We start from the raw sequence: 27,786 nt of genomic DNA on the forward strand, positions 1-27,786 counted from the left end.
TCCCATGTATTTAAGAAGATACTTTACTATGTGATCTGGCCATGTTACTTTGTCCATGTTTAAAATATGAGGAAGCCATTGCTTTGCTAATCCTGTTGCACCAACATCCGTGAAGAAAAAAACCGTGCACAACCACATAGCAAAAAGTCTCACAAAATGTTGTGGGTCGGACTCACCGTTAGCTGCATCTTTTAGTTTGAACTCAATTTCAGCCTTCATTATTTTAGCGTTGATATCTTCATCTTCCCCTGGTCTGAACTTGTTCTTTAACCATGTAATCACTTGAGCATCATTCTTTTTATTCAACAACTTCTTCAACTCTTCACTCTCGGTGAGCCTTCTTAATTTAAAGATTATTGCAAAATCTCTTGCTTTTAGTGAGCACTCACAAGCAGCTTCCTTTTTTCCAAACTTGAACTTGTTTGTATTCTTATCGAATGCTCCAGTAAGTAGCTGGATTTCAAGGTTGATTTTGGCTAACCACTTATCAGTCTTTATATCAATCATGTCTGTTGTGTAGAATGGACTGATGAAGTCATAGAACGGACATTCCTTTAGTGCTTTCCCATTGATTGTCTTCTTCTCATTTTCGGAATCTCCTACTTCAAACAGTTTGTATAGAAATTTACACATTTCAACCAACGACATCAGACATGATTTGAACTTGGTTTCGTTCTTCCTTAACCTACCTGCATACATGTAATATAGAATGAATTTAATTATATTGCAGCATACAAATCAACTCAATGTATTTTTTTTACCTTTTAGTTCTTGCTCTGGTTTGCCATCTGCGGCTACTTTTTCTTCTTCCTCTGGATCCTTTTCATCTTCTTCTGATTCTTGCTCTGATTCTACTTCTTCATCCTCTGAATCTTCTTCGTCTTCTTCTTCTATTACTACCCTTTTCTTTCCTTTACGTAGTGGTTCTTGTTTATTTTTCTTCTTCTTCTTCGCCCTTGCCTCCTAATCTTGTTCATTATTCTTCTTGTTCTCCCTTTTTATTTTTGCTGCCCCAACTTTTTGATTATGTTGCGATTCTTCTTCTTCTTCTGAATCTCCTTCTGGTTCTTCATTTTTGTGCTTTCTTCTTCTTTCAATCTTGATGTAGAACCTGTTAAGAAGAAGGCAACACGGAGATTGCAGGTGATACAAAGAGACGAAAGAGATACGAATAAGATGAAATTGATAAAGAGATTAAGAAAAGATAAAATAGAATTCGTATAAACGAATAATAAGATTGATAATAATAATATTGTTTGATAAAAGATTATTTTCCTAAGACAAACGTATGTCTGTTTATATAGGCTACTCGTTAACTAAAATAATTAGAGATCTAAATAAAGAAAAATACTAAAAAGGAAATAAGATAACTTTTAGACTAAGGCCGAGATGTTCTACATCAGTCCATCCTTCTTGAGAAAAACTCGACCTCGGGTTGTCATCATAGAACAGGAGTTCGTTTCCTCCATTGAAAGCGCAGATTCCACGGTTTACCACGATCAAAAACAAAACTCCTTTCATTAGTGGTGGAAATGTAAGACATGCCAATAGCGACTACGAGTACCAAAAATGTTTCGCCAAAATTTTGAGCAACACCTTGAAATAGCTCCTTTAGTGCATTATCTACATTTCTGTTTTGGCAAGCAATCGACCAACTGAGTCTTCTATCTTCGACATAATGTCTAGCATCAACTGTGTTATCAAGTAGTGTCCCAACCAACAACGATGCAGCAGTAGCAAGCGAAAAGAATGTGAAATTCATGTCAACCACGTTAGTAGTGATCACTAATTTCTTTTCTCCTCTTAATACTCGATTGACCCAAAACACGCATCTGTCAAGAAGTCTATCCAGCTTATAATCGTATGTTGTTGGTGTTGACTTTCCACGATCAAAGATCAAGACCATCATTTGAACTTCTTGCTGTTCCGTAAATCTGTGAATGGTGTTGGACTTCCAGTTACTCTTGTAGTTGGTTTCTTTCAAACCAAATAATTGACTTAGCCTGCGAGTTGTGGCAGTCATTGACAATTCTTTCCTATTTATCACCTTTAGGAAAATATCCACCAACGAAGAATTCCTTACTGTTGCACCCATAACATTTGTCCCATGACTAGCCATAATTTCCAAGAGAGCAGATAATAATAATCCAAACCGCCGGTTAATGTATATATGGTCTGTAAACGGTAGAACTATATTATTGCGCTGCTCGTTGATCTCCAAAGTCCTTGAGATTGCTTTACCTCTTTCGAAGTAATTTCGAAAGTTAACCCGAAATATGAAATCGAGTAGAACTATTTGATGGCTTGTAAACAAATCAGTGTCTTCAGAAAAACTAGCATCTCCAATTTCAAACCAAAGTTCATCATTTGGTCCCGTAACCAACATGAATTGCCTATCTGGAAGAATGTAACTTAAAGTAAAGTCAGGTAGGAAATTAATATTTCTCACCATTTTGTTTTGAGCATCAGATATTTCTCCAAAAAGTACTTCAACTCCATTAGTCCCAGAATTAACGTTCGAGAACTCTTGATGTTGGGAACCACATACAGCTGACTTAATAACCTCTGCATGCCTCCTTAGCAGTTTGTGTACTTCCACCGTCACAAAGTAAGATGTCCTCCTCGACCTTTTCTTCCAAGGTTGATATGTACACAACAACTCCAAGAAGTTGTACCATATTCCAATCACGAAGAAGAGTACAATTTTCACAGCGTGGACTAGTATTGACGAAGAGAGCTCGAAGAACTTGAAAAATATTAGAAAATATTCCTTCATGCTACCACCAGTTCAAATATGCACACTCCCTTGATCAACACAGTGATTCTCCAAAACCAGCTTGTTGTCATCAGAAATCATTAAAATTTTGTCACTTCTTAAAGCACTAACCTCAAACCCTTGGGTATATAGTGAACTAATTTCATTAATGGACTGGACAAAGGAGCCCAATAAATCAAAACTAGATACACTTGGATTATCAACCCTTGTATGCTTACCAAACAATTTTTGTACGTCCACAATAAGTGACTCCCTTCCAGTAAAAAAGATGTTAATCTTTTCATTTTCTAACAAGCCTTGTAGGTATATAAGAACTCCAGGAATCCGTACATTCTCCCAAAAAAGACCATAGTTCTCGCAACGAAAGAAAAACAAATGTAACTTGCCCTTCTCACAGTAATTAATGATGTAAACTGGCAAAGCTAAAATGAACAGAACTGCTTGATTGTTTCCGATCTTCAAGAACAGAAAATCACCCAGTTTATTGTTAGGATAAAATCCTAATTCTTCCAACGTATATGAGGCAAAATATGACTTTGTAAACCTGAACCATATTTCAGCGAGTATGCCACAGGCTCGACAAACAAGATGTCTTCTATAACTTGTATATATCCCGATTTCAGAATGGGTGTTTCGGTAGTACTCCGGTCGCCTAGACAAAGTAGTACGTTTGGATAATGAAGGATCTAGAGATTTTTGGAAATCACTTACTTCATCTTTTATGAATTGCAGACACCAAGTATTAGTGTGTACATGATCTGGAAGATTTCCTTGAATTCCAATGAAAAAAATCACAGTCTTTACACAGGACCACAAAAGTTCGTTGATGGCAGGCTTGTCGATATCAAAACTTGTTGACTTATCTAATCGGTGTGCAGCAACATCATAAAAACAACCATAGTCGTCTACCATGAATTCCATAAAGGACGACTCCATGTTAATTCTTTCCTTAAAATATCCACTAAACATGTATTTAGGCAAGAGATTAAATTTACCTTGCAACGGAATTAGAACATGAAACAATAGCTCCAAAAACTTGAAAAACGAATCTTTCATGTCTCCACCAATTTGAATATCAAAGGTAACAATTTTATGCCCCATGCACTGAAACTCTTTAGTTAAAGAATTTGTTTTAACGTGAAGCACGACCATATGATCATCTTCATGTCCCGGATGTAGAAAATTATTGTTTTCCATCCACGGCGCATCATTCTGGTTTTCCGTACAGGGCCAGTTCAGCTCATCTTGAACCGTAGCGCCTGGTTTGTTAACCGTAATCAATGCAACTTCATAGCCTTTTATAGAATTAATTCCACAGAAGCATATCGGACTGACTTCTGAAACTTCTGCTCTTGTTATCCTTTCCGAGTTCGACAATATTCTACCACGGACTCTTCCGGTGTAATTTTCCAAAGTAATATCATCTTGAGATCGACATACAAACTCATCGGTAGAAATAGAAAATAATGGTTTATAATTCATTGTTGATAAGGATCGAGCAAGAGAGAGGAAAGCATAAACGCGGAAGCATAAAAGATTACATTGATAATAAATCTTGGTGTGTCTTTCTCATTAAATCTTCAAGATATTTATACAATCACAAGACTTGATTCTCAAGACAATTCCTAATATAACTCTCACAACTTAAAGTGCATATCTCCTAAATATAGACTCTCATATATTATTTCCTAATACCCTCGCTCAAGATGGAGCATGAAGATCACGAATGCCCATCTTGGACAAAAAAAAATTAAACTGAGTTTTCCCTACGTTTTTTCAAAAATATCTTCCAATCGTAGTTTAAGGACGTCTCGTCCCCCTTCGTAGTTTAAGGACGTCTCGGTCCCATCTTCGTAGTTTAAGGACGTCTCGGCCCCCTCTTCGTAGTTTATGGACGTTTCGGTCCCATCTTTGTAGTTTAAGGACGTTACGGCCCCCTTCGTGTTTTAAGGACATTTCGGTCCCATCTTCGTAGTTTAGGGACAATTTCGGTCCCAATCGTAGTTTACGGACATCTCGGTCCTCTTCGTAGTTTAAGGACGTTTCGGTCCCAATACAAGTTTTTGGACATTGCGGTCCCAATCGTAGTTTTTGGACATTCCTGGTACTAGACCGGTATACCAGGAAAAGATTCTCAGGGGTAAACTCAACAAATTGAAACCTGTTAGGGTTTACATAAAAAACCATACGTGCTTTCTCATGAATAAGAACTTGATAATCCTCAACAGTAGGCAAAGCACATATTTCATTATCAGGAACTAGTACATCCAAAGGTTTATTAAAGTTAGATGACTCACCAATAAACTCCAAAGAATTGTGCGACAGCTTCCTCAAATGATCTATCTCTTCTTCTTTTTGATAATTAACTTTCATAGGTTGCCGACCTTCAACAGTCTCCTCCGAAACTGGAACCAACATCACATCAACATTCTCTTGAGAAGTAATCTTCGTCTCTTCCTCACCAGCTGATGTAGCCGAAATATCTCCAGCACCTTTAGATGACAACAAAACTTCTTGAGTTAAAGACGAGACTTGCTTTACCTGATTTTCTTCTTGTATAAGAACATGATTATCTTCATCCTCTGGAACATGAACTTTCATCTCTTCTTTGTAACGTAGCCGATATAGCTACAGTATCAATAGAAGATGATGAATGTTTTCAAGAAATAACGAAACTTGTTTATCTTGATTTTCTCCATCCGTCTGCGAAGTTTCTTTTGTATTCTCCTCTCCAACTGATGTATCTCCAAAATTCAATTTTTTGAATACTCTCTTGAGTACTCTGTCGAATAAATCCTCAAAGCCTTTTATTGTAATTATTTAGGGTTTGAGTTTGCGGTTTTGAGTTACGGAAGCGATTATGGATCGGTTTCTAGATAAGAATCTAGAAACGTTGGTTGTGGTACCAACTAATGTAGAACCTGTTAAGAAGAAGGCAATACGGGGATTGCAGGTGATACGAAGAGACGAAAGAGATACAAATAAGATGAAATTGATAAAGAGATTAAGAAAAGATAAAAGAGAATTCGTATAAACGAATAATAAGATTGATAATAATATTATTTTCCTAAGACAAACGTATGCCTGTTTATATAGGCTACTCGTTAACTAAAATAATTAGAGATCTAAATAAAGAAAAATACTAAAAAGGAAATAAGATAACTTGTAGACTAAGGCCGAGATGTCCTACATCAAATCTGTTGTTGTTCCTCAACCAATAACTTCTTGTTCACCCTCTTCCTTTTGGGGCTTACATTTTCATCAATCGGTTGTGTACTCTTCGGATTTATCCTTGGTGATCTTCTCGTTCCTTTCATCTATTTCAAACAGTATTAATCTAGTTAGCCTTCTTATAATCACAACAATAACAGTTGAACAGTTAATAAAAAGGGATCAGCATATGTTGTTGATCCTATTTAATGGGATCAACTCCTGTTGTTGAAAACAATTTACTTGTATAACTCCTGTTGTTGATACCATCAAATGGTATCAACTCCTATTGTTGATTCCATTTTATGTGATCAACTACTGTTGTTGATACCATCAAATGGTATCAACTCATATTGTTGATTCCATTTTATGTGATCAACTGTTGTTATTAATCTATATAACATTAGCACTAAAACCAAAACCTAAGCTGAACTAGCATTATATCTCTAGTTTCAAGCATTCAACAAGTAATAAGATCACATGGTTCAACAATAGAAGTTCATTTGTTATAGTGTTCATTTGTCATAGTGAGAGAACCTAAACTGAAATTTCATTTGTCATAGTGAAAGAACCTATCTAGCCTTGCATGTGAAAGAGAACCAACCTAATCACAACATTAGCATTAGCATGAAGAACTCAGAGAACAATAACATTAATAGATCAACTTCTGTTGTTGAACCTTTTTACCGCTATAATATGGCATCAACTTCTGTTGTTGATCCCATAAATTGCATCAATTACTATTGTTAAACCATGTTACTGGTATAATATGGCATCAACTCCCATTGTTGACCCTATTCTATTGTTTAACATCAACATCAATATCAACTGTAACTTCTATTGTTTTACAGAATCATCAATTGTAAGCAACAACTATATAATCATCATGCAAATACTGATTAACACACACATAAATAGTAGAATAATCTGAAATCAGTTCCTTACCTCTGTCAACTTCATCTGCAACTTTGAAATCAGATTAACCTAAAATCAAAATGAAAATCAAACAAAAACAATTAATACAAAACTAATTATATCCCAAACTAAATCATAGAATCTAGTAGCAGTAATCGACATCAAATCATACATGCATTTTTTTTCTCCAGAAACTAAAAATCAAAATCGAAATCAAAACTTTAAAAAATCACCATCAAAACCAAAATCTTCCCCAATAACAGTAACTAGAAGATGAAAATCGTGTTTACCTGTTTAAATCCTGTGTTTAAATCTATCATTTCTTCTCAGATTTTTTGATTGTTCAAACTAAAAATGGTTCTAATGAGATCTTTTACTGAGATTTATATAGATTGACGGTTTATTTTTTCAGTTTTGATCACGGTTTTCGGTTTTGATTTTTGATTCAATTTTTTTTTCTTCTGCAGTTACAGAACGAGAGAGAAGAGAAGAAGAATGAGAGAGATCGTGTGCGTAACGGCTACAGCAGTTAATGAGTATCCAACGTTAAAATGTTGGAATATATTGAGGGGTAAATTCGTAATCTAACAATCCGGAAATTTTAGGGGAGGGTATATTTATTTTGGTGGAGGGTATTTGTGTTGGGCCTCTACTAAGCATTTAATTAATGCGTCCTTTCAAAAACATCTCATCTATATCTAATCCATCAGCGAATGGTCCGAGCATCCATCCACAAAAATACAGGTGATGCGGGGCAAATCCGCCGATAATGGGCCAACTTCTCAGCCAACTGGTACAACCGTAGAATTCCATAGCTGAAGCAGTTTTACTCTTGAGGAGCCAAGGTCCAACGAATAGAGAAAAAAGACCCACCATCTCATGTTCAACTTGAACACGACTCAACCAACCAACCTGACAGTAGTACCTATTGACTGCCTATCGCCTGTCGGGTAGTCTAGGACATAGAGCCTAGAGGTTTGAACCAGGGCAGCTATGCAAAGCAAGTGGGTTTGGTGAGAGTTACCTTTACCCTCTTTTAGCCTTTCTGAATTTGAAAAAGTGTTCAAGGCTTTGTTAAATATATAAAGCTCGCTAAAAGAGATGCAAAGTGTTCTATAATCATTCAAACGGCTTATTGTTTGCTTACTAGCAAATATGCTCCATGATTTGCTCACTTTCTTTCCCAATCTAAATGTATTGGGAAAGAGAAAAGAAGACAATTAGGGTCCATTAGCCCATTGAATAATTGGACCAGTACCAAAGAAAATGATGATACTCGAATTAATCTTCAATAAACTCGGCCTGTTTTTAGCCCTTAATGTATCAAGTCATTGCTTTGACAGCAAGATATGTTCAAAAAAAGAACTGAAATACATGCAGACCCCTACCACCCACTATGAAAAGAAGATATACACACTTCATTTTCTGTTTAGACTTCAAACTCCAGACCCAATTCTAGGGTTTACCAAACCTAACTGCTGTCTGGATCAATTACCATGTGTATAGAGTCAATCAAAACTGTCCAAATTGACTGATATAATTGTCTTCACAAGCTTACTTAGTTGAGTAGTAAACTAGGCATACAATTCCAACACTGCATAATCTAAGTACAGTAATCAATAATTACATACCTAATCTGGCCTTGATACTTTGTATTTTTACAACTTGATTAACTTTCAACTCCAATCCTAGAATCCTATTTAGATTCGTAGATACAAAAAAGAGCCACATGATACCCATTGTTAATTAGCAAGTGGTCTGCGGTCTTCCCATTGATACTGGAAAATGTTTCAATATTCAAAGAAAAGAAAAAAGGCGCCAGCCGCTAATTATCGTTTTCATTCTTAATGGAAATGTTGATTAATGGCACTACATAAATCTTGTGCTTTAAGCAATCTAGCATACCATAATACTGGTTTTAAAATTTGAATTAAGTACCAACACTCTGGAAGTTTCACATACAGAGTTGTTTACATATTATGCTTATCATGGTAAGAAATTCATAGCTTCCTAGTTAGACTAGTGTTTTTTTTTATACTTATTCTTAAAAGTTCCATGCGTTTTAGTTGATTCTATTTGAATAATCCAAACCCGATTCTTATAAGTTTCTTCATTTTCCTAACTATTGATTTCGCAGGGATTTCATAACTGATATGAGTAATGTGCAATGGGTAACAACAATGTATCCGGTTTGCAAGGTTTGTCATAGTGAATTTTATGCTCAACTGCTGGTCATTATATATACATTTTTAAACAAGTAATGTTTCTAGTTTCCTGTTATTAACACTTGATTCAATGCAGAGCAAGAAAAGAATGATGTTGTAGAACCGAACAAGTCACAAGATGTTCAGGAAAAGTATCCAGGATTTAATTCAAAGGAAAATTTAGGTGAAAGTGATATTAAGAAACAAGAATCAGATCTTAGAGGTTAGTACTGTCTCTACATAGGAATATTGTTAAGCGTAAATCCCTATCATATCAAACAGAATGTTTTTGCTAGTCATATATAATCATAACTACTAATCTCAATATCTAAGGGACTGCCTCTAAATTTTTATTATACTTGTCTGACACAGACATGCAACATGACCAGTATAATAAAATACCCTTTTTATCTCTCAATTGATCTTTGTTTGGTTATTATGCATTTCCAGAGCCAAATGAAGCGAAAATAGAAGATTCCACCAGATCGGCGAATGTTCCATTGGTTTCAACAGATACAGATCCAGGGCTGGAGATCTATCCATCAGCAGCAAGAACTGACAACTCTACTCGGAATGAAACATCAATCCAAGAAGGTGATATTTTGTTTTCACTATTTACAGAGTTTACCTTCAGGCATATAATTGGTATCATGCTTTCTAGAAGTATTAGGATATCTTTTAGATGGTTTTATTTCACTTAGCTGCAAAACTATATTCATTGGTAAGAGGTAGAATTGCACCTACAGAGACAGAGAAGAAGTTTTTCGAGCATCAGATTGATTTCTTAAAATTTTGTAACAGAGGCAGAAGAGTGGATTGAATCACCTGCAGATACAGAAACTAGTAGTCAAGAAGCAGAATCTACCGAATCAGAATTTAGTCCTGTTAAACCAACTACGGAGGATGGTAACAAGCTGGAACTTGGAAGCAATGAGCGAGCCACAGAATCTCATGTCATAACAATGAACCAACAAATACTACATGGGGTGCTCAGTAGAAATTCTGAAGTAGAAAAAAGTCAAGACCAATCACTAATAAAGGAAGACATGGAACTGCAAAAAGGAAATGATGAAGCGAACATGAAAGGATCTGAGGTCGAAGAAACAGTTATTATACTGAATGCCGTTGAAGAAAGCAACGGAGAACACCAACCCATGGGACTGAACCCATTTGGAAAGGAATCCGAGGAGACGCAAACAAAATCTGGATCAGTCAAATTGTTTCATGTAAAAGCTTCAGAACCCAATCGCGAAATGGAAGCTGAAGAGACAAAGATGATTGAGAATGGAATAAAGATCGAGGGGAGTGAAATCGTCGGTAAGACACTTCAAAGTAGGGAGAGTTCGGCTCAAGAGTCAAAGGTGGAAAGAATGGATAAATATGAGTTAACAAAAACAAGCACTGGTCATAAAGAAGCTGAAGGAATTGAAGATGAGGAATCATTAAGTCATGGGATCAAAGGAGAATTGCAAATTGATCGTTCTAATGTGACCGAGAATGGTCACCATATTGAGAATGTCACCAAGGAAAACAGTACTATTGAACTAGAGAATGATAACGAGAAGTTTTTCGATTTCTATACTCTCCCAGCTGCAGTTATAGATGCCAACGTTGATCAAGAAGGAGAGAAGGTTCCAATATCAGAGACTAAGGTAGACAACTATGTTGGCCCAGAGTTCTTAAGCATAGAAACTACAAAGCAGCTCGAGGATTTCTGTGTTCTTCCTATGCTCACCTCTCAGGTAAATCAATTAACAAACAACCTAACAGATTCCAAAATTGGTGAAACAGAATTTCTAAAACCCACTACTGAATCATACCAAGAAGCGCTCACCACCAGCACTGATGTAACAGCAGAATCAAGCTTTCGTGCTGAGAATCCAATTGCAAACACAGAAGATCTTTTAGTGGCTTCAAGCAAACAAGATTCCAAACACGGCGCATTCCTGCATCAGATAGAGAGCACTGAAGCAAGCAAAAATATTGAGCGCTACATTAGTGAGTCAACTTCAGATGATGTAAAAATCAATACTGAAGTTACTAAAGTTTCCAGCTGCAAATTGCTCCGAAGTGATTCAGAAAACGGAGATTCCGATGGAATACCACTGCTAAATCAGGAGATAACTCAAAAAACTAATACTAATGTAAGACACCCATCTACAGAGAAAGAAGTTGAAGAAGTTGAAATACAAGAAAAATCAGTAGAGAAACAAGTCATTGCATTGGAAAGAACAATTACGGAGACGTTAAAAGCTCCATTGCTAAACTACATGAAAGAAGAAATTCATGTAATTGAATCACCAAAGAAACAAGAGAAAAATAAACCTAAGTATTCCTTCTTCGGCAACTGCATGTGTTGTACACCAGTAACCAGTTTCCCAGTAAGTAAAAGGTTTTCTTTCTAAATTTCAGTACCAAATGAAATTTCAGATATTTATTTGATTTGTTGGAGAGAGGGAGAGGGAGCGAGAATTTGTGATTGTGATAATGGGTTTGAAGATTTTTGAGAGAAAAAAATACATGAGAGATTGTATTATACTCTGAATTTGTGAGGTTTCATTTCAATGTATTGTTTTTTTACTGTAAGAGTTGATTTCAGTTTGATATAATTACCTTTACGATTCTTTTGCAGTACAAGCAAAAGCTTCAGTAATCAATTTGATTTGTTAACATCACAGAGCATAATCACTAAAAGCAGTTGCATAATCAAAGATATGAGTGATTTTGCTAATCAAAACCTTGGTCTCAATATACTTCCCAAAACGCTACCAACAAAACAATCACACACACAATATAAAAAAACCTCAAAAACAGCAGAATTCATTAATCAATAAAAGAAAGAACAAAGCATATTTCCCATTAAAATCAGAGTCGAGACAGTAGTAATTCAATCAAGCTTCAACTATATACTGTTGAACAATAATATTTCAGTTGAATCTACTATTATTCACCATAACCAAGGGAAAAAAAAAATAAGAATCAAACTAAGAAGAACCTGAGTTGTTGAACCTCTATAACCATCTCGCTTACTTTCTCTCTTGAACTACCATACATCTTCCTCTTCCCTCTTCTTCGGCTTCCGATAATTCTCTTCGATATGTTTAGCCATTACCATCCCAGTATTTACAAGCTTTCTAATGTTTGGAACATTGTAATTCTGAGCAATATAAATCCCAAATCCCGTAGCAAGTATGAACTGAAATCCACTCCTAATTATCCCCATTTTTGTTTCTGCAAATTCTTATCTGATTAAACTAGGGTTTTCAATGAAACAAACCAAACAAAATTTTTTCTGAGTTGTTGATTCCAGACAGTTCTCTGCAGTAGACAGAGGGACGATGAAAAAAATTTATTGCGGCGACCGATACCCACGGGGTTAAAAGAAAGGAAAAAGAAAAATACGCCGACTAAGGGGATCGAACCCTTGACCACGGGATTAAAAGTCACGCGCTCTACCACTGAGCTAAGTCGGCGTAGTTGCTTGGTCAGTTTTACATTTCTACCTTCAAATACATGTATTGTTAGCCCTCCAGATTTGCAACAGACGGATGGAAAATGTTCAAGGACTCGTGGACATGGTATCTTGCGCAAATACATCAGCAGCGGATCTCTGTCATGTTGGGAATTCGGAACTGACTTATCCGCACTGGTGAGATAAGCATATATTTGCCACCCGAGCCAAAAAAAAAAAAAACTGTTTTTGTCGTGTTTCCCTTGTTTTTAGCTAAAATCAATAAGAATGACCAAAAGTCAAGTATCCTATCGAATCCTCCGTCACAACCAAGTCCAGTTCAATATCTACTACTTAAATGGTAACGTAATAGGCTGGCTCACCATTGACACTTGAAGAAGTCCTTTTTTGCAATATTCAATTGGGCACATCGAAGGCGTGTTAGCGACTAATAATCGACGAATGAATTTTGAAATGCTGATAAAATGAGAATACCTAGTCGTATGATTTAAGCAACAGGTGTGTGTTATTAGTTGTTTCGATTTCAACCAATAAATTATTCAAACTCTGCTGGAATTAACAAACTCAGGTTGGTTGGTTGTCCACCAATTATCATTTTCAGGTTCAAATAACTTCTTAAACTGGACAAGATTTTTTTTTGTTTGTCAGAACATATTCTTTCTAAGGGTCCATTCCAGATATATTGGTGCTCATATCTTGATCAATCTTCTTAGCTTTCATTGTTATAATTGTTTCTTCTGTTTCCTTCACTGATAGCCCAGGGTTTTTAACAACTGATTCAATCGTAACGACGCCATGGGTAACGAGCAATCAGGTTTGTGCTGTTGAAATTTATACATGTTCAGAGATTTTATCTTTTTTGGTTAAAATTTTCAAGCTCAATAGTTGTGTTTCATAGCTAGATTTGTACAAAAGTATCTTTGGTTTTGTGTTGTAAATAAGGTTTGACATTGTGCAGGACATCATAAGGATGGAGCTGAAAAACTGAAAAAGCACGACAAGAACAAAGAAGTGAAACCCGAGGAAACATCAGGAGTAAGTGATGTTGTGAAACCAGAATTAGATACTAAAGGTTAGTAAAAACGTTTATCATACAAGCAGAATGATTTTGCATCCAAGGGAATATCGGTTTTACAAATGACTTTACAGATTACATGGTATATTGTTGTGCATGATTATCTATAACTTGATATTGGTCCTTGGTAATTCCAGAGCCAGATGCTACTGCGGCTGAAGCATCCGTTGGATTGGCAAGCGTTTTACAGGTTCCAACTGATACAAGCTCCGAGATAAGCACTGCGGAAACAGTAGCTAGCAACCACCAAGTTCCGGTTGAAATGCCTGTCGAAAAAGGTAACTTTGTGCTAACAAAGAAATTGTATCAGAATTTCCATTTTGGTAGTACTGTAAATTGATTCGTCGAATTATTGCTTCAGAAATACCCGTGGATACAAAAACTGGTACCCACGAACATAAAGCTGAACAACCGAAGCCAGCAGAGCTCACAAAAGCCGAAACCTTTTTTTATGAATGTAAACAAGAAGAGCCTGCTGCCACAACAAATGATGTGATACCAGAATCAAGTCCTGCTGTCGAGAAACCAATCCCAAAAACAGAACCAAGCGTTGCGGTCGAGAAACCAATCGCAAAAACAGAACCAAGCATTGCGGTCGACAAACCAATCGCAAAAACAGAACCAAGCGTTGCTATTGAGAAACCTGTTGCAAAAGCAGAAACAAACATTGTTGTCGAGAAACCAATCGCAAAAACAGAACCAAGTGTTGTTGCTGACAAACCAATTGCAAAAACTGAAGACACATCGAAGGACCTGGAGAAACCAGTTCTCTTAGATTTGGAAGGCAACACCAGCCAACGAATCGGAGAATCCAGTCGAACAGTTGACTCAACCATCGGGCAATCCGGTCGAACCCCATTGCTAAATCAGGAGGAAACTGTAGAGCCACAGAAAAAATTGACAGAGAAACAGGTAAATGAATTGGAACGAGTTAGTACAGACACGGTAAATGCTCCGTTGTTAGCCGTCATGAAGGATGATGTTCCAGAATCACCAAGGAAAGAAATAGTGGGGAAAGAGAATCTCAAACGGAATAAGTCTTTCATAAGCAGCTTTCTGTGCTGTACAGCACCCCAGTGAAGATTTCCTTCCTCAGTTTCAGTACATCAAAAACAGAAATTATACACTTTTATTTAATGTGTATATGTTTTTTTTTTCCACTAAGGTTGATTGTTTTGTTTGTGGATGTTGATGAATGCGAGATTTATGATTCTCGGTTTATAGATATCTGAGGGATTGTAATGGTCTCTGCATTTTGTGGGATTTGTATTGGTTCTTTTTAATTGCATCAATAAAATTGTGAATTTGGTTTGAATTGGTCGATGATTTTACTGACTCATAAGAACAAACTCTATCTTGCCGAAACTGAAATGTTTCAGATTAGAAGAAAACAAAAAAAAATTACGCCGACTAAGGGGATGAACCCTTGACCACGGGATTAAAAGTCACGCGCTCTACCACTGAGCTAAGTCGGCCTGTCATGCTCATAGGCGTTCCCTATAAATATTTGACAGACACTGGCCCAGCACCATAAAATGCATTTAGTGTGTGATGAAGTTAATAACGTCTCAGTTTTTGTGAATGTATCATTCATTGGTATATGCTTATTTTTACACAAATTTGTTACCTATTAGCATTGGTAGAGAAATTATATTCGTAGCATACACATTTCAATGGACATGTCACTAATTATTAACGTGTTAGCGTCCTAGTTTTTGAGAAGTTAATCATGTCCTCGTCCACATCAGAACTGCCGGCCCTAAATTTTTTGGGACATGATAAAAGTTATTATCTATTTAAACTTACCAACAAATTTTCCTAAACTTTTTAGTAAAATTTTCATTTTAGTTCCATACCATCTCAATCTGTTCAGCCTGTTACTATTTGATCCTATTAGCAATCACAGGATCAAAACTACTATCTATTTTAATATAACGCCTATTTCCAAACTCGTTCATAATTAACAATGTCATTGTAATGTCAATTACATTGAATACCAAAACCAAGAATCCAATTATCCAAAGCTAAATTAGCATTCACATCATAACCCATTTTCCAGATACAAATTTTCTTCACTATTTCCTGCTCCTTCCTAATACTAGAAAAAATCCAAGATGAATAATATATTCGATGCTTATGAAAATGATGTTTCATGTGGAAGTATTTCCATACGAGGATAAGAACCCAAAGATCAATCGATTTTTACAACATTCTCCAGGCAGTTTAGCTAATAGAGAGAGATTTATTTTGTGGGGTTTCTAATGTCTAACTCCACCACTACACTTTGGAGTACATTCTCCAGATAGGTATAAGTAGCTTTTTTGTTGTTATCCTTATTCCACATAAAGTCTATTTGGATTTTGTCAAATCCATAAAGGGTTTTTTTAGGTTATGCAAAGCATTGCATTTGATGATTAGGGTAAGCAACGGTTTAATCATGATTGTCCCACCATCTTGAGTTAAGAGTTTAATTTCTCATTCATGTAAAGACTTATAAGCTTTTTCCAATAAAGGATGAACATTAAGAGATTCAACTCCATTAGGGGAATGTTTTTTTCCAAATACTTGTCATCCTTGGAAATCCTCTTAACCTTGAGCATTTCAGCCATCTATTTACACTGTTTAGTATGGACTTTTATACTAAAATAGACCCCAAATTTGTGTTAGTTAGTAATATATATTAGAGCACTGCTCGGTCGAACTCGCAAGTTTTTCCATCTCAAGCTTGTTGTCAATGTTAGATTTACAAAACTATATATTGATTTCTAGTATACTTAAGTCAAGTCTCGGACTAGGATTAGAGTTTGGTAGTTGAGTATCAGACATCACTAAATAACCCTCTAAGATTGAAAATTGATGATCAAATGAAAACATTTGGAGAAGTTTATTGACAAAAAGGTATGTGAAGACTGAACCATTCTATTCACTCACAATATTACCGTTGTATCGATATGAGACTATGTCGTATGACTTCTAATAGATATAATATGACAAATAAGAAGTCTCGAGTCAAGCTTGTCTTCTTAAACATCTCGAATGTAATTCAAGCAATGGATATTCATAGGTCCTTAGCGACCTTAGTTCGAAACAATTATTGTTTAAGAACTATTTTTTTCTTCAAATGGATCACTTAGTGTTTGTGCGTGAAAACTGTTTCTGCTGATTTTGGTAATTTTGGGTGTGTGGATGAGATATAAATCTAAACCCAAAACAATGTACTGCACGGGAGTAATTTTTATTCGAGAGATCAATCTATACAATCCTGGCCTAAACCAAGAAATGGTCGTTCCAGGCTTGCTTCGGTCACAAAGTAAAGGAGAAGGGTTGGTCTTAGGGAGGGAAGCGAAGAAAGTGTTGAGATCAGAATAGTTGATTTCGGAAGAGTGGGTGTTTCGTGACTTGTATCATAAAGTTGAACTGGCTAGCTGAATGAAAAGCTATCAGATGATTTCTGGATGTTGTATTGTTCTCCTGACCAAAACCTTTTTGTCTGGTGGAAATAGGTGAGACCTATTTATACAAGTCGCAATAAAACGCACCATGGTCTCATAGGAAGTGGAAACGATTGAGCGGTGGAAGAGTAACGTGTCACGTTGGGATTTATGTTTCCATAATGAGGAAGGTGGATACGCTCACGCCATTACTCCTTTCCATTACTAACCGCCCCACTTTACGACACTTTCTTGTAACAGGCGTATTGCACGCCGCACGCTGTAAACTTCCAGACCAATACCCTGATGAGCATATCCCAGTTTGTGACATGTTTGATGTCTCGAGTGTTTTCGTGGGAAACATGTAGCATTTTGCTACGTGTGGCAAGTTAAAATCGAGAGTCCTGTCGTAGGAAAATAGCATGTGATGCTATTAGGCTTGTCTTGGATAGTCGTTGAAACTTGCCACGAGACTGCCATCTCGGTGGCGAACTTGGATGGCTGAGATTGCATCTCAGGAGGAAGGGTAGCCGTTGATTATGTCTACCTTATGTTGGCACCTGATAATGGCGCAATGGCACCTTTGGTGCATGCCAGCGGCGTTGCATCATGGATGGCATGGATCGAGCATGCCAGTGGCACGGTGGTGCAAGTGGCGCATGGCGTAGCCATGGACACTAGATTTAGGCGGCTGGTCGCCTAAAAGTTTCCACAAGTCTGTCAGTTCGGTGGCGAACTTGAATGTCTGAGATTGCATCTCATGAGGAAGGATGACCATTGATTATGGCCGCATCTTGTTGTGTAGCGGAGTGGCGTCATTGGCATAACGGCATGCTAGTGGTATGCCAGTGGCGTAGTCGTGGCATAGCAGCATGCCAATGGCGTAGCCGTGGCATGGCGGCGTGCCAGTAGCCGTGGCATGGCGACATGCTAATAGCCGTGGCATGGCGATACTTTTGTGCGAATAGCGCCATGGCTATGCCAAAGGAACTATGGCAAGGCCGTAGAGTGGAAACGGCCACAGGAGTAGGGATTACCGTGTGGTGGCTATTTATGGCAGGTTGCCACGAAGTGGCATGTTACTGCGGCAGAGTGGCGTGTTGGCATGTTACCGCGGTAGAGTGGCATGTTTGCATGTTATCGCGGTAGAGTGGCATGTTGGCATGACAATCAATATGTTGTCGTGGAAAGGCGCGTTTGGCTTGCCAGTTAGTATGGTGGCGCGGCAGGGTGCGTTTGGCCTTTAATGTATGGTGGCAAGTTTAGAGCAACTTGATTGGCCACGAAAATGGGGTCGGCCGAACATAAGGCGCGGCTACACTTCTAGAGAGAGTGTGGGGGCTCTAGAGCGACTCGATTGATCGATGGGAAGTGGGGCCGACAAGCATGGGCACATCCACAACTTATGTGCGCGTGGCTAGTTTAAAGCGACCTGATTGGTCGAGAGAAATAGGGCCGGATTAGGATGGGGCGTGGCCAATAGAAAGTGGTTCCAGCTGGCCTAAACACATGGCCACGCCTCCCTTTCCTGCTACGGCTCCCTGTTTTTCTGATTCTGGGCGAGGTTTTTGCACCTGCTAATCCATGGCGGATTAATTACCTAGTTTGCGTAAACTTAATTTTGACAAGCAAGGTATGGTATACTGCGCGAGGCGCAAAACCCTAACTTCTGCAAGTTAGTCAGGACAATTGATTGAATTTTATGTGCTGACACAGAGTTCTTTTAAGTTCATTGCCAGAGAGCATCATGTTTTTCTGATTGAATACCTTATGCAAAGATCTTATCCTTGATATTAGGAGATTCGTGCTACTCTGTTGCGAGTGATTATAGGCAAGGCACCGAAATTTACATGACATCCGAGATGGTTGCTACATTCGCCAGTCTGGGTAAATTTCTTGTAGATATATTGAACGACTCAATAAATATGTAGATGGAGAGGTTAGCACTCACAACACCATTTCCTTGCTGAGTGACGTCACATCAGATGCAAGGTTTTACGATTTTAACCCTAAGCTAAAAACCACCATCAACACTTGGAAATTGCCCAAGCAATGGTGATTGGGAATATTTCAGAACATCAAAAGAGAGTTTTCAGAACTACTGAATTCTGGATTCAAGGTAGGTATGCATACCTAGTACGCGTGCCATAGATATCTGATGTTCCGAAACATAGGTAGGTCATATGTAGGTACACATACCTAGTACGTGTACCATGAAGTTCCGAATTCGTGAATGAGGGAGGGGGTACACATACCCAGTATCCGTATCTTAAGGGCCTGAGTTCGTAAATAGCCTAAGGGTTTGCATACCCAGAACGCGTACCTTGGCTATCTGAATTCACGAACTGGTTCATAGGTATGCATACCTACCCAACACGAATTAAGCAGATGCTCATGAACCATTTCACAAATACGTTTAGCATTGCTACAACTCTAATGAATACCTCTAAGACATCTCTGATCACTAAAAAACCTTGTGTATGTTCATCGTGATTCAAGTTTTAAGTGTTTAAATGAACACGATATTGCTCATTAGTTCTAAAAACGTACTTGTCATGAACTATCATTATACACGGTTCTGGCACCCGGACCATATTGTATATTCTTCTATGTAATTTCAAGACAAACTTCTCACATGCTTACATAAACTCCTAACAAGAGTTTCATCTAAACAGAGAAAGTGTTTGCTTGAATCTCAAGTTATCTTAGCTCGAATTCTAAGCAACCCAAGTCTTGAAAATCTATAAATAGAGAGAATCAAATTCAATCCCTCCTAGTTTTTCTATGAAAAACATAATTAAGTTAACCACTTAAAGACTTCACTACGGATTCGTTAATCCAGGTCCGACTATCTTTACCTTGATAGTTTATGTATCCTGATCTTGTTCTTTCTGTTATCGAGGTTTTCCTCAATCTCCTCCAGGAAAGAGATAGGTAGAAATCGTGAAGTTCTCTTCATCTCAGACATTATGATTCCTCAATATAGATATGTTAGAGCACTGCTCATTTGAACTCGCAAGCGTTGCTATCTCAAGCTTGTTTGTAAAGTTTAGTTGTCAAAATTATAAGTCTTGATTTCTAGTCTACTTATAGATATGTCTCGGATAAGGATAAAATTTGTAGTTGAGCTTTAGACTTCATGGCGTTCATCAATTGAAGACGAAGAACTACTAAGGGGAGCTTATGGAACTTCATCAACAAAAGGTATGTGGAGACTTGAACTCATCTGTCACTCAGAAGTCTATTTCTATTATATCTCCAATTAAGACAAAAGTCGTATAGTTATATAGACTTTACATTATACACATTTGATATTTTGAGCTGAGTTTAACTCGCTTACATATTTCTCGAAATATGTGTTGGTAAGCTTTCGCTTTAACCAAGTTCATCTTTTATTCTGAAGAAAGTCAAAAGATGGTCATGTGAAAATCGTTTGGTAACATCTTACATGATTTGTGTGAGACAGTCATTTAATGTAGACTCAGAATGTTTTATATTGATCATTTGATCTCTTGAAAATTGCTTTGAATCTAATGGTTTGTGTGAGACAGCTATTCTCGTTTTCCAAGAGTGTTTCAATGATTGAAATGGGAGTTGGAACAATTAACCATTGATTGGATATAACACAGTATGCGTACTTGTATGCTAACCGTTGCATGTGTATTCCAAGTCCGGGAATTTATTAAGCATACCCGTATGCGTACTGATTCAACAGTTGAAGTCCGGGAACTATAGTATGCATACCCGTGTACGTACTGATTCAATTGAGTTCGGTCATGAACAAAAGTATGCGTACCCGTTTGCATACTGTCGAACAAGATAAAGTCTGGGAACTTAGGTATGTGTATCCGTTTGCATACCTGAGTGGGTTAAGTTCTAAAATCGGTTATGTATGTTGACATACTCATGAACAAATACATTTATATAATAAGGAATGCAATATTTGCAAACCGTGGCTCTAATGTTCATGAATTGATTCAAGTGAATGAAAACCGATTTTGCTTCAATTGTTTCTTGTATACTTCTATGAGAATATAAACAATTGAACAACTCTATAACTAGTTTCATTTGAGTCATTTGAACTAGTTGTGATTAAGATGAACAAGGTTGATATGAAAGTGTACATATGGCTAACTTCGTTTAACTATTGTTGATCCAACCAAGTGTACATGTTTAGGTACGGTTACCTATATCTAAATGAAGGTACATTTCGTTTGTGTATAACAAGATAAGACAATCTAACAGTTGAAAGATATTAGCTTGAATCTAATCAGGTTTTCATCTAACGGTCAATATCGAACGCTCTGTTACCAAGGTAGCATTGATTGCAAACCCTGATTTGAAGACTATATAAGGAAGAAATCTAGCAACTGGAAAACCTAATACCTACACCTCCTGTGTGATACTAGTTGCGACTAGAGTCGGTTCTCCTTTAACATAGGTTTTTCCTAAAACCATTATAGGTTAACGACTTTAAGACTTTATTAGGATTCTGAAGCTAGACCCAACTATTTTCTTTGTAGTTGCGTGTTCTGATCTTACTTTGTTCTATCATATTGAGTACTATCTTCTCTAAGATTTTCTCGAGATATTTAATCTCCAATAGGTAAGATAAAAAGTAATCACAAAGCTCTTCGTTTCATTCTTTGTGATTCCACAATATCTTGTTCTGCTACCATACGGTTAAGATTATTGTGAGGTGATTTATATTACTAGGCTGTTCTTCGGGAATATAAATCTTGTGTATCAATTGGTTTATGTTCACCTTGATTTATCAAAAAACGGAACAAAAACTCGTAGGTATTTCAGTGGGATACAAATTTATCTATTCAATAGACTTTTCTGTGTAAGAAAGATTTGTTTATCAAGTCTTCGACTTTGGGTCGTAGCAACTCTTAGATGGGGGTGAGATCGGCTAAGGTAATCAAGTGCGTAGAGTCTTGCTGGGATTCAGAGGCGTAAGGAATGCAACTGTACCTTAATCAATGTGAGATTGGTTATGGCTCAACTACATTCCAGTTCGAAGTTAACTTGTAGTAGGCTAGAGTCTATAGCGGCCTAATACAGTGTGGTGTTCAAATCTGGACTAGGTCCCGGGGTTTTTCTGCAACTATAGTTTCCTCGTTAACAAAACTTCTGGTGTCTGTGTTATTTATTTTCCGTATTATATTTTCTATATAATTGAAATATCGCTGGTTGTGCGTAGTTCAATCAATTGGTGAATCCAACCTTTGTTTGTTGATTGAAATTGATTGACGCTTGGATATTGGTGTTTGGTACCATCCAAGTTATTTATCTTACTAATCCGGCTCACAGATTTCTATATGTTCGATTGCAGATTGATTTGAGAAATTGAGATATAACTCTTGGATATATTTTCCTTGATTGAGTCCGACTGTCTAGTTGATTCTCCGGGAAATATAGGAGTTAGTCCGTACAGATTGCCTAAAATAATTCAACTTGACAAACTCATATAGTATAATGTGCTCATACTAGATCTTTTCAAATATTTTTCTGACCTTGGTACTAATGGGGAGGCTTCTTCGGGATTTAATTCTAGACTTTCAACAAAATCATCTCTATTGTGTTCCATATATGAACTTGAAAAGAAGAAGGTGTCGACCACACCACCAGTTCTTTTTCGATGCAGTCAAGATTAAATAGACAAGGTGACCTTGATTATAATCTATATTCAACAAGGAATGGAATATGGAATCAACCAAGGTGTGGTTAACACGCAAGTATATTAATTAATTATAATAAAATAAATATAATAGAAATACAAATTAAAAGGCACAAAACACAAGATTTTGTTAACGAGGAAAACTGCATGACAGAAAATCCCGGGACCTAGTCCATCTTTGGATGTTCTTAGAATTAAGCCGTTATATTCTACTCAACAATTAAACCTATTCTAGTTGAGACCAAATAATCTAACCCATAGTTACTCGGTTTTCTGAATATCCTTGCGCGTACAATCAAGATGACCAACACATATGAATCTTTTAACATGAGTTTGTTACTGTCAAGTATTGCTTCATATTCCCTCGTAATTGTTAGAGCATTGCTCGTCCGAACTCACAAGTTTTGCTATATCAAGCTTGTTGTCAAATTTAGTTGTAAAAAATAATATCTTGATTTCTAGTCTAAAATTAGTTAAGTCTCGGTCTAGGACAGTGGAGTTGAGAAACGAACCATTCATCATTTGCGTTCTACCGTTTGAAGGCGAAGATCAACCAAAGCTTTTGGAGAACTTCATCAACAAAAGGTAAGTGAAGACTGAACCACCTATTTCTCAAGTTGTATTCACCTTCCTATCTTAAGACGATTGTCACATAACAAATTAGACTAGCTTGCATAAACAAGAATTTCGAGTCGAGAACTAATTATTTAGTTTACGAATTTCTCGAAATATAATGACTAAGCTTAATGAACATTTGTTCATACTTGATCAAACTCGGTGGAGAACAATTTATTATTCGGAACCAAATCATGACTCAAGTTTATCATTTGGAAATAGCCTGGAACAGTGATATACGTCATTAATGTTATTCAGGAATGTTTCGAATCGATTTAGAGAAACATAGAACTATTATATCCGAAATTTTTCTGAAGCCGTATTACATGTATTCGTACACGTAGTGGAGTAGATATACATCGACTTTCAGATTTGTGTGATATGCTTACTCGTGCGTACATCATGGGGAATTTTTTTTTTCGTGATCCGGATAGGTATGTATATTCGCATACAAATCATTGTGGAACTGTGGTAAGAGAACCAAATTAAAATAATCAAACTGATATGCGAGCCAAAATAGTTCTATGTTTTAGAACCAGTTTAGTACCCAAACCGGTACGTAAACTGAACGTTCTTTGAACTCCGGAACCGGCAAAGGTCCAATGTTTGCAAACCGGTACGTGAACTAAAAAGTTCTATAGACTCCGGAAGTTTGAATTAGTTCAAAGTTTGCAAACCGATACGTGAACTGAAAAGTTTTATAAGAGTCCGGAACTCGGTTATTGCATAAGTATGCAAACTGGTTTATGAACTGAGAAGTTCTATTGACTCCGGAACTCGGTCATTTCATATAAGTTTGCAAACCGGTCCACGTACTATGACTCAGCCGATTCACGAACAGTTCAAGTACTTCCGGAGTGCGTAGAATAAAGGATAGACATATCTGTGGGAGACAGATTTGTTTAATAGTCTTCGACTTTGGTTCATAGAAACTCTTACTTGTAGGTGAGATCAGCTAAGGGAATCAAGTGCATAGAATCTGGCATGGTTCTAGAGGCGTAAGGAACACGACTGTACCTTAATCGGTGTGAAACTTGGTTAGGGATCAACTACATTCCGGTCCGAAATTAACTTGTAGTAGGCTAGTGTCTGTAGCGGCTTAATACAGTGTGGTGTTCAAATCTGGACTACGTCCCGGGGTTTTTCTGCATTTGCGGTTTCCTCGTTCACAAAACTTCTGGTGTCTGTGTTATTTCTTTTTCGCACTATATTTTCTATATAATTGAAATTTCACAGGTTGTGCGTAGTTCAATCAATTGGTGAATCCAACCTTGAGTTGTTGATTGAAATTGATTGATGCTTGGATATTGGTCTTTGGTACCATCCAAGTTATTTCTCTTGTTAATCCTTCTCACAGATTTCTCTGATTGCAGATTAATTTGAGGAATTAAGATATAACTCTTGGATATATTTTCCTTGATTGAGTCAGACTTTCTAGTTGATTCTCTTGGAAATATATAAGAGTTAGTCCATACAGATTTCCTAAAAAAAATATTGGGTGTGGTTCTTAGACCCCCGCTTTTTCAATTGGTATCAGAGCAGGCAAACACGTTAAAGACCTCATAAGTCTGTGTTTGTAGCAATCTGTTTTCCGCGGATAGATTGTCTCATTCTTACGCACATAAAAAATGTCTTCCAAAGTTTTTGATTACGCCAAATGTCTTGGGAATACCACAAAAGATAACTCCTTAGTTGATTCTTCCGAATCCCGGGGTAGAAAATATTTGCTATCAAATTCGGATAACATTCGCCCCGATGAGACAATTATGTCAGAAGCTGAAATGGAACTCACCAGAACATTAAAAAATCTGCTGAGATTATTGATTTTCAAGATGTTAGAGTATAGCTCGGTTGAACCCACCAAGCGTTGGTATGTCAAGTTTGGTTGTCATATTTTAGTGAATCAAAACTCATGTTAAGAGTCGCTTAATTATGTACTAGAGTCAACTTCATATAGGTTAGCTTGAAAGTAATAGGATATGAGACATTACAAGTATTGCAAAGTCTTGAAGATGTGAAGAAGCAAGGAGCTAAAACGACAACAATCATCATTCCACTTGAGGTTAGTGATATTTGACTTGAACTGTTTCATTCCCTAACGTATCTTTCAAATCGTGCATATTGAAAACAAAACTGCGAAGCATATTTGAACTCTAGATAAACATAGTATTAAGGAATACAATACGAGGTTTATTGCTTAACCATTAAAATTTGTAGATAAGACATCGCCATAATCATTTGAATGCTATTGTGATTATGTATGGGTATGAGGTGAGGATTTCATCCTAGGGAACAATGTTTTACATGTATTCTAAGGAATTAAGTTCATAAACTTGTTTGTGAACCGAAAAGGAAATTTCCAGGTGTTATTGGTTTTGTTATTCATTGCTTATCTTATGAACAACCAATATGTGTGATTGAGTATAACCACTCACAACTTTTTTGTGTTCTTGGTAGAACTATTCACAAAGGCCTGACTTATTGAAAAAGCGGGGGTCTAACACCACCACCCAATATTTCGCTTAGCAATCTGTATGGACAAACTCGAATATACTTTTAAGAGAATCAACAAGACTCAATCAATTAAAAGTATATCAATGAGTTTATATATCTCTCTTGGTTTGATTTACTCAAGCAGGAACTATAAGTTCTAACCAAATGCAAGGAATAACTTGGATGGTACCAAAGACCAATATCCAATGATAAATCAATGACAATCAACAACCAAAGGTTGGATTACTCTAATTGATGGTCTAACGCATAACCTGTACTATTTCAATTATAAAAATAAAACAATATAATGCGAAAATTTAAATAACACAGACACCAGAAATTTTGTTAACGAGGAAACCGCAAATGCAGAAAAACCCCGGGACCTAGTCCAGATTGAACACACACTGGATTAAGCCGCTACAGACACTAGCCTACTCCAAGCTAACTTCGGACTGGACTGTAGTTGAACCCCAATCAATCTCTGACTGATCCAAGGTACAGTTATGCTCCTACTCATCTGATCCCAGCAGGATACTACGCACTTGATTCCCTTAGATGATCAAACCGACAACTAAGAGTTGCCACAACCCAAAATCGCAGGCTTTGACAATAAATAAATTTGTCTCACACAGACAAGTCTATCAAAGGATCAATCCGTCTCCCACAGATAAACCCTAAAGGTTTTGTTCCGTCTTTTGATAATAATCAAGGTGAACAGGAACCAATTGATAATCCGGTCTTGTATTCCCGAAAAATATCCTAGAGTTATCAATCACCTCACAACAATCTTAATCTTATGGTAGCGAAACAAGATGTTGCGGAATCACAAACAATGAGACGAAGATGTTTGTGATTACTTTTTATATCTTTCCCATCGGAGATATCAATCTCAAGCCAATCAATCTGATTGTACTCGTACAATAGAAGATGCAAGATCAGATCACACAACTACGATAAGAGTAGTGTCGGTCTGGCTTCACAATTCCAATGAAGTGTTTAAGTCGTTAACTTGGTTTTAGAAGAATAAAACCAAAGGTTAAAGGAGAATCGACTCTAGCACTCAAACTAGTATCACACGTAAGGTGTGGGGATTAGTTTTGCACAATAATTGATGTCTCCTTTATATAATCTTTCAAATCAGGGTTTGCAATCAATGTTAGCTTAGTAACAAAGCATTCAATATTCAACGTTAGATGAAAAACTAATTTAGATTCAAGCTAATAGTTCTCAACCGTTAGATCGAAAACTTAGCTTGTTACACACACTTGACAATGCACGCTTCTAGGTTTGTTAACCGTACCCAAACGTATGCACTTGTTGGTTCAACAATAGTTAACCAAAAGGTTAGCCATATGAGAATTTCATATAAACCATTTCTTCTTCACCATAACTAGTTCAAATGACTTCAAATGAACTAGTTAGAGAGTTGTTCAATTGTAAGGAAATCTTATGTACTACACAAGACACAATTGAAGCAAAGATGATTTGATTCACTTGAATCGGTTCATGAACTTTTATAGCCACGGTTTGCAAAATGCATTCCTTAGTCTTTTTAAGTTTAGGTTCATAAATCATCTTCATATATATAACCTTCTCAAGTTCACAGACTAGGTTTGCAGACTTAAGTTACCGGGCAGAGTTTACAAACATCGGCAGAAATTCTCGGGTATGAGAACTTCACCGGTTCGCGGAGTGGGTTCGTGGACTTAGATTCACGCAAGTAGTTTGTCAACTTCAGCAGAAATTCTCGGGTTTGAGAACTTCGGAAGTTCGCGGACTGAGTTCACGGATTCGGCTCACGCCATTCTTCCGGTTCTCTTGATCAACAAAGTTCGCAAACTTTGGTTCAAGGAATATGACTTATGCATAAATGTGTTTCCACAACAATGCTTATGTCCACCATTGGTTATGT

General features: G+C 37.0%; 3 protein-coding genes and 2 non-coding genes across 8 annotated transcripts; 2 read left to right on the top strand and 3 right to left on the bottom strand.

Moving 5' to 3' along the window:
* The first annotated feature begins 8,773 nt into the window (after window positions 1-8,773).
* LOC113353060 lies at window positions 8,774-11,723 on the top strand. The gene is made up of 5 exons (XM_026596776.1): window positions 8,774-8,892; window positions 9,039-9,099; window positions 9,203-9,328; window positions 9,556-9,699; window positions 9,907-11,723. Exons 2-5 carry the CDS (start codon window positions 9,069-9,071, stop codon window positions 11,508-11,510), a joined length of 1,905 nt encoding a protein of 634 aa, XP_026452561.1. The 5' UTR covers window positions 8,774-8,892; window positions 9,039-9,068; the 3' UTR covers window positions 11,511-11,723.
* A 220-nt stretch (window positions 11,724-11,943) lies between these two features.
* Window positions 11,944-12,494, bottom strand: LOC113353061. The gene has a single exon (XM_026596777.1). The coding sequence runs from the start codon at window positions 12,326-12,328 to the stop codon at window positions 12,149-12,151; it is 180 nt and encodes a 59-aa protein (XP_026452562.1). The 5' UTR covers window positions 12,329-12,494; the 3' UTR covers window positions 11,944-12,148.
* Window positions 12,495-12,506: 12 nt separating this feature from the next.
* Window positions 12,507-12,578, bottom strand: TRNAK-UUU. Its single transcript has one exon. It is a non-coding gene; the product is annotated as a tRNA-Lys (tRNA).
* Window positions 12,579-12,966: 388 nt separating this feature from the next.
* On the top strand, window positions 12,967-14,967 carry LOC113353062 (nucleolar protein dao-5-like). Of its 4 annotated transcripts, none has more exons than XM_026596782.1 (5): window positions 12,967-13,075; window positions 13,334-13,391; window positions 13,536-13,649; window positions 13,790-13,930; window positions 14,014-14,967. In XM_026596782.1, exons 2-5 carry the CDS (start codon window positions 13,373-13,375, stop codon window positions 14,730-14,732), a joined length of 993 nt encoding a protein of 330 aa, XP_026452567.1. In that variant the 5' UTR covers window positions 12,967-13,075; window positions 13,334-13,372; the 3' UTR covers window positions 14,733-14,967. The 4 variants fall into 4 exon arrangements, with proteins under 4 accessions (XP_026452567.1, XP_026452564.1, XP_026452566.1 ...); XM_026596779.1 differs by lacking the exon at window positions 12,967-13,075 and adding an exon at window positions 13,085-13,145; XM_026596781.1 differs by lacking the exon at window positions 12,967-13,075 and adding an exon at window positions 13,096-13,178.
* An 89-nt stretch (window positions 14,968-15,056) lies between these two features.
* Window positions 15,057-15,127, bottom strand: TRNAK-UUU. Its single transcript has one exon. It is a non-coding gene; the product is annotated as a tRNA-Lys (tRNA).
* Window positions 15,128-27,786: the final 12,659 nt, after the last annotated feature.

The sequence above is a fragment of the Papaver somniferum genome, chromosome 2 (assembly GCF_003573695.1).
Source record: "Papaver somniferum cultivar HN1 chromosome 2, ASM357369v1, whole genome shotgun sequence".
Lineage (NCBI taxonomy): Eukaryota > Viridiplantae > Streptophyta > Magnoliopsida > Ranunculales > Papaveraceae > Papaver > Papaver somniferum.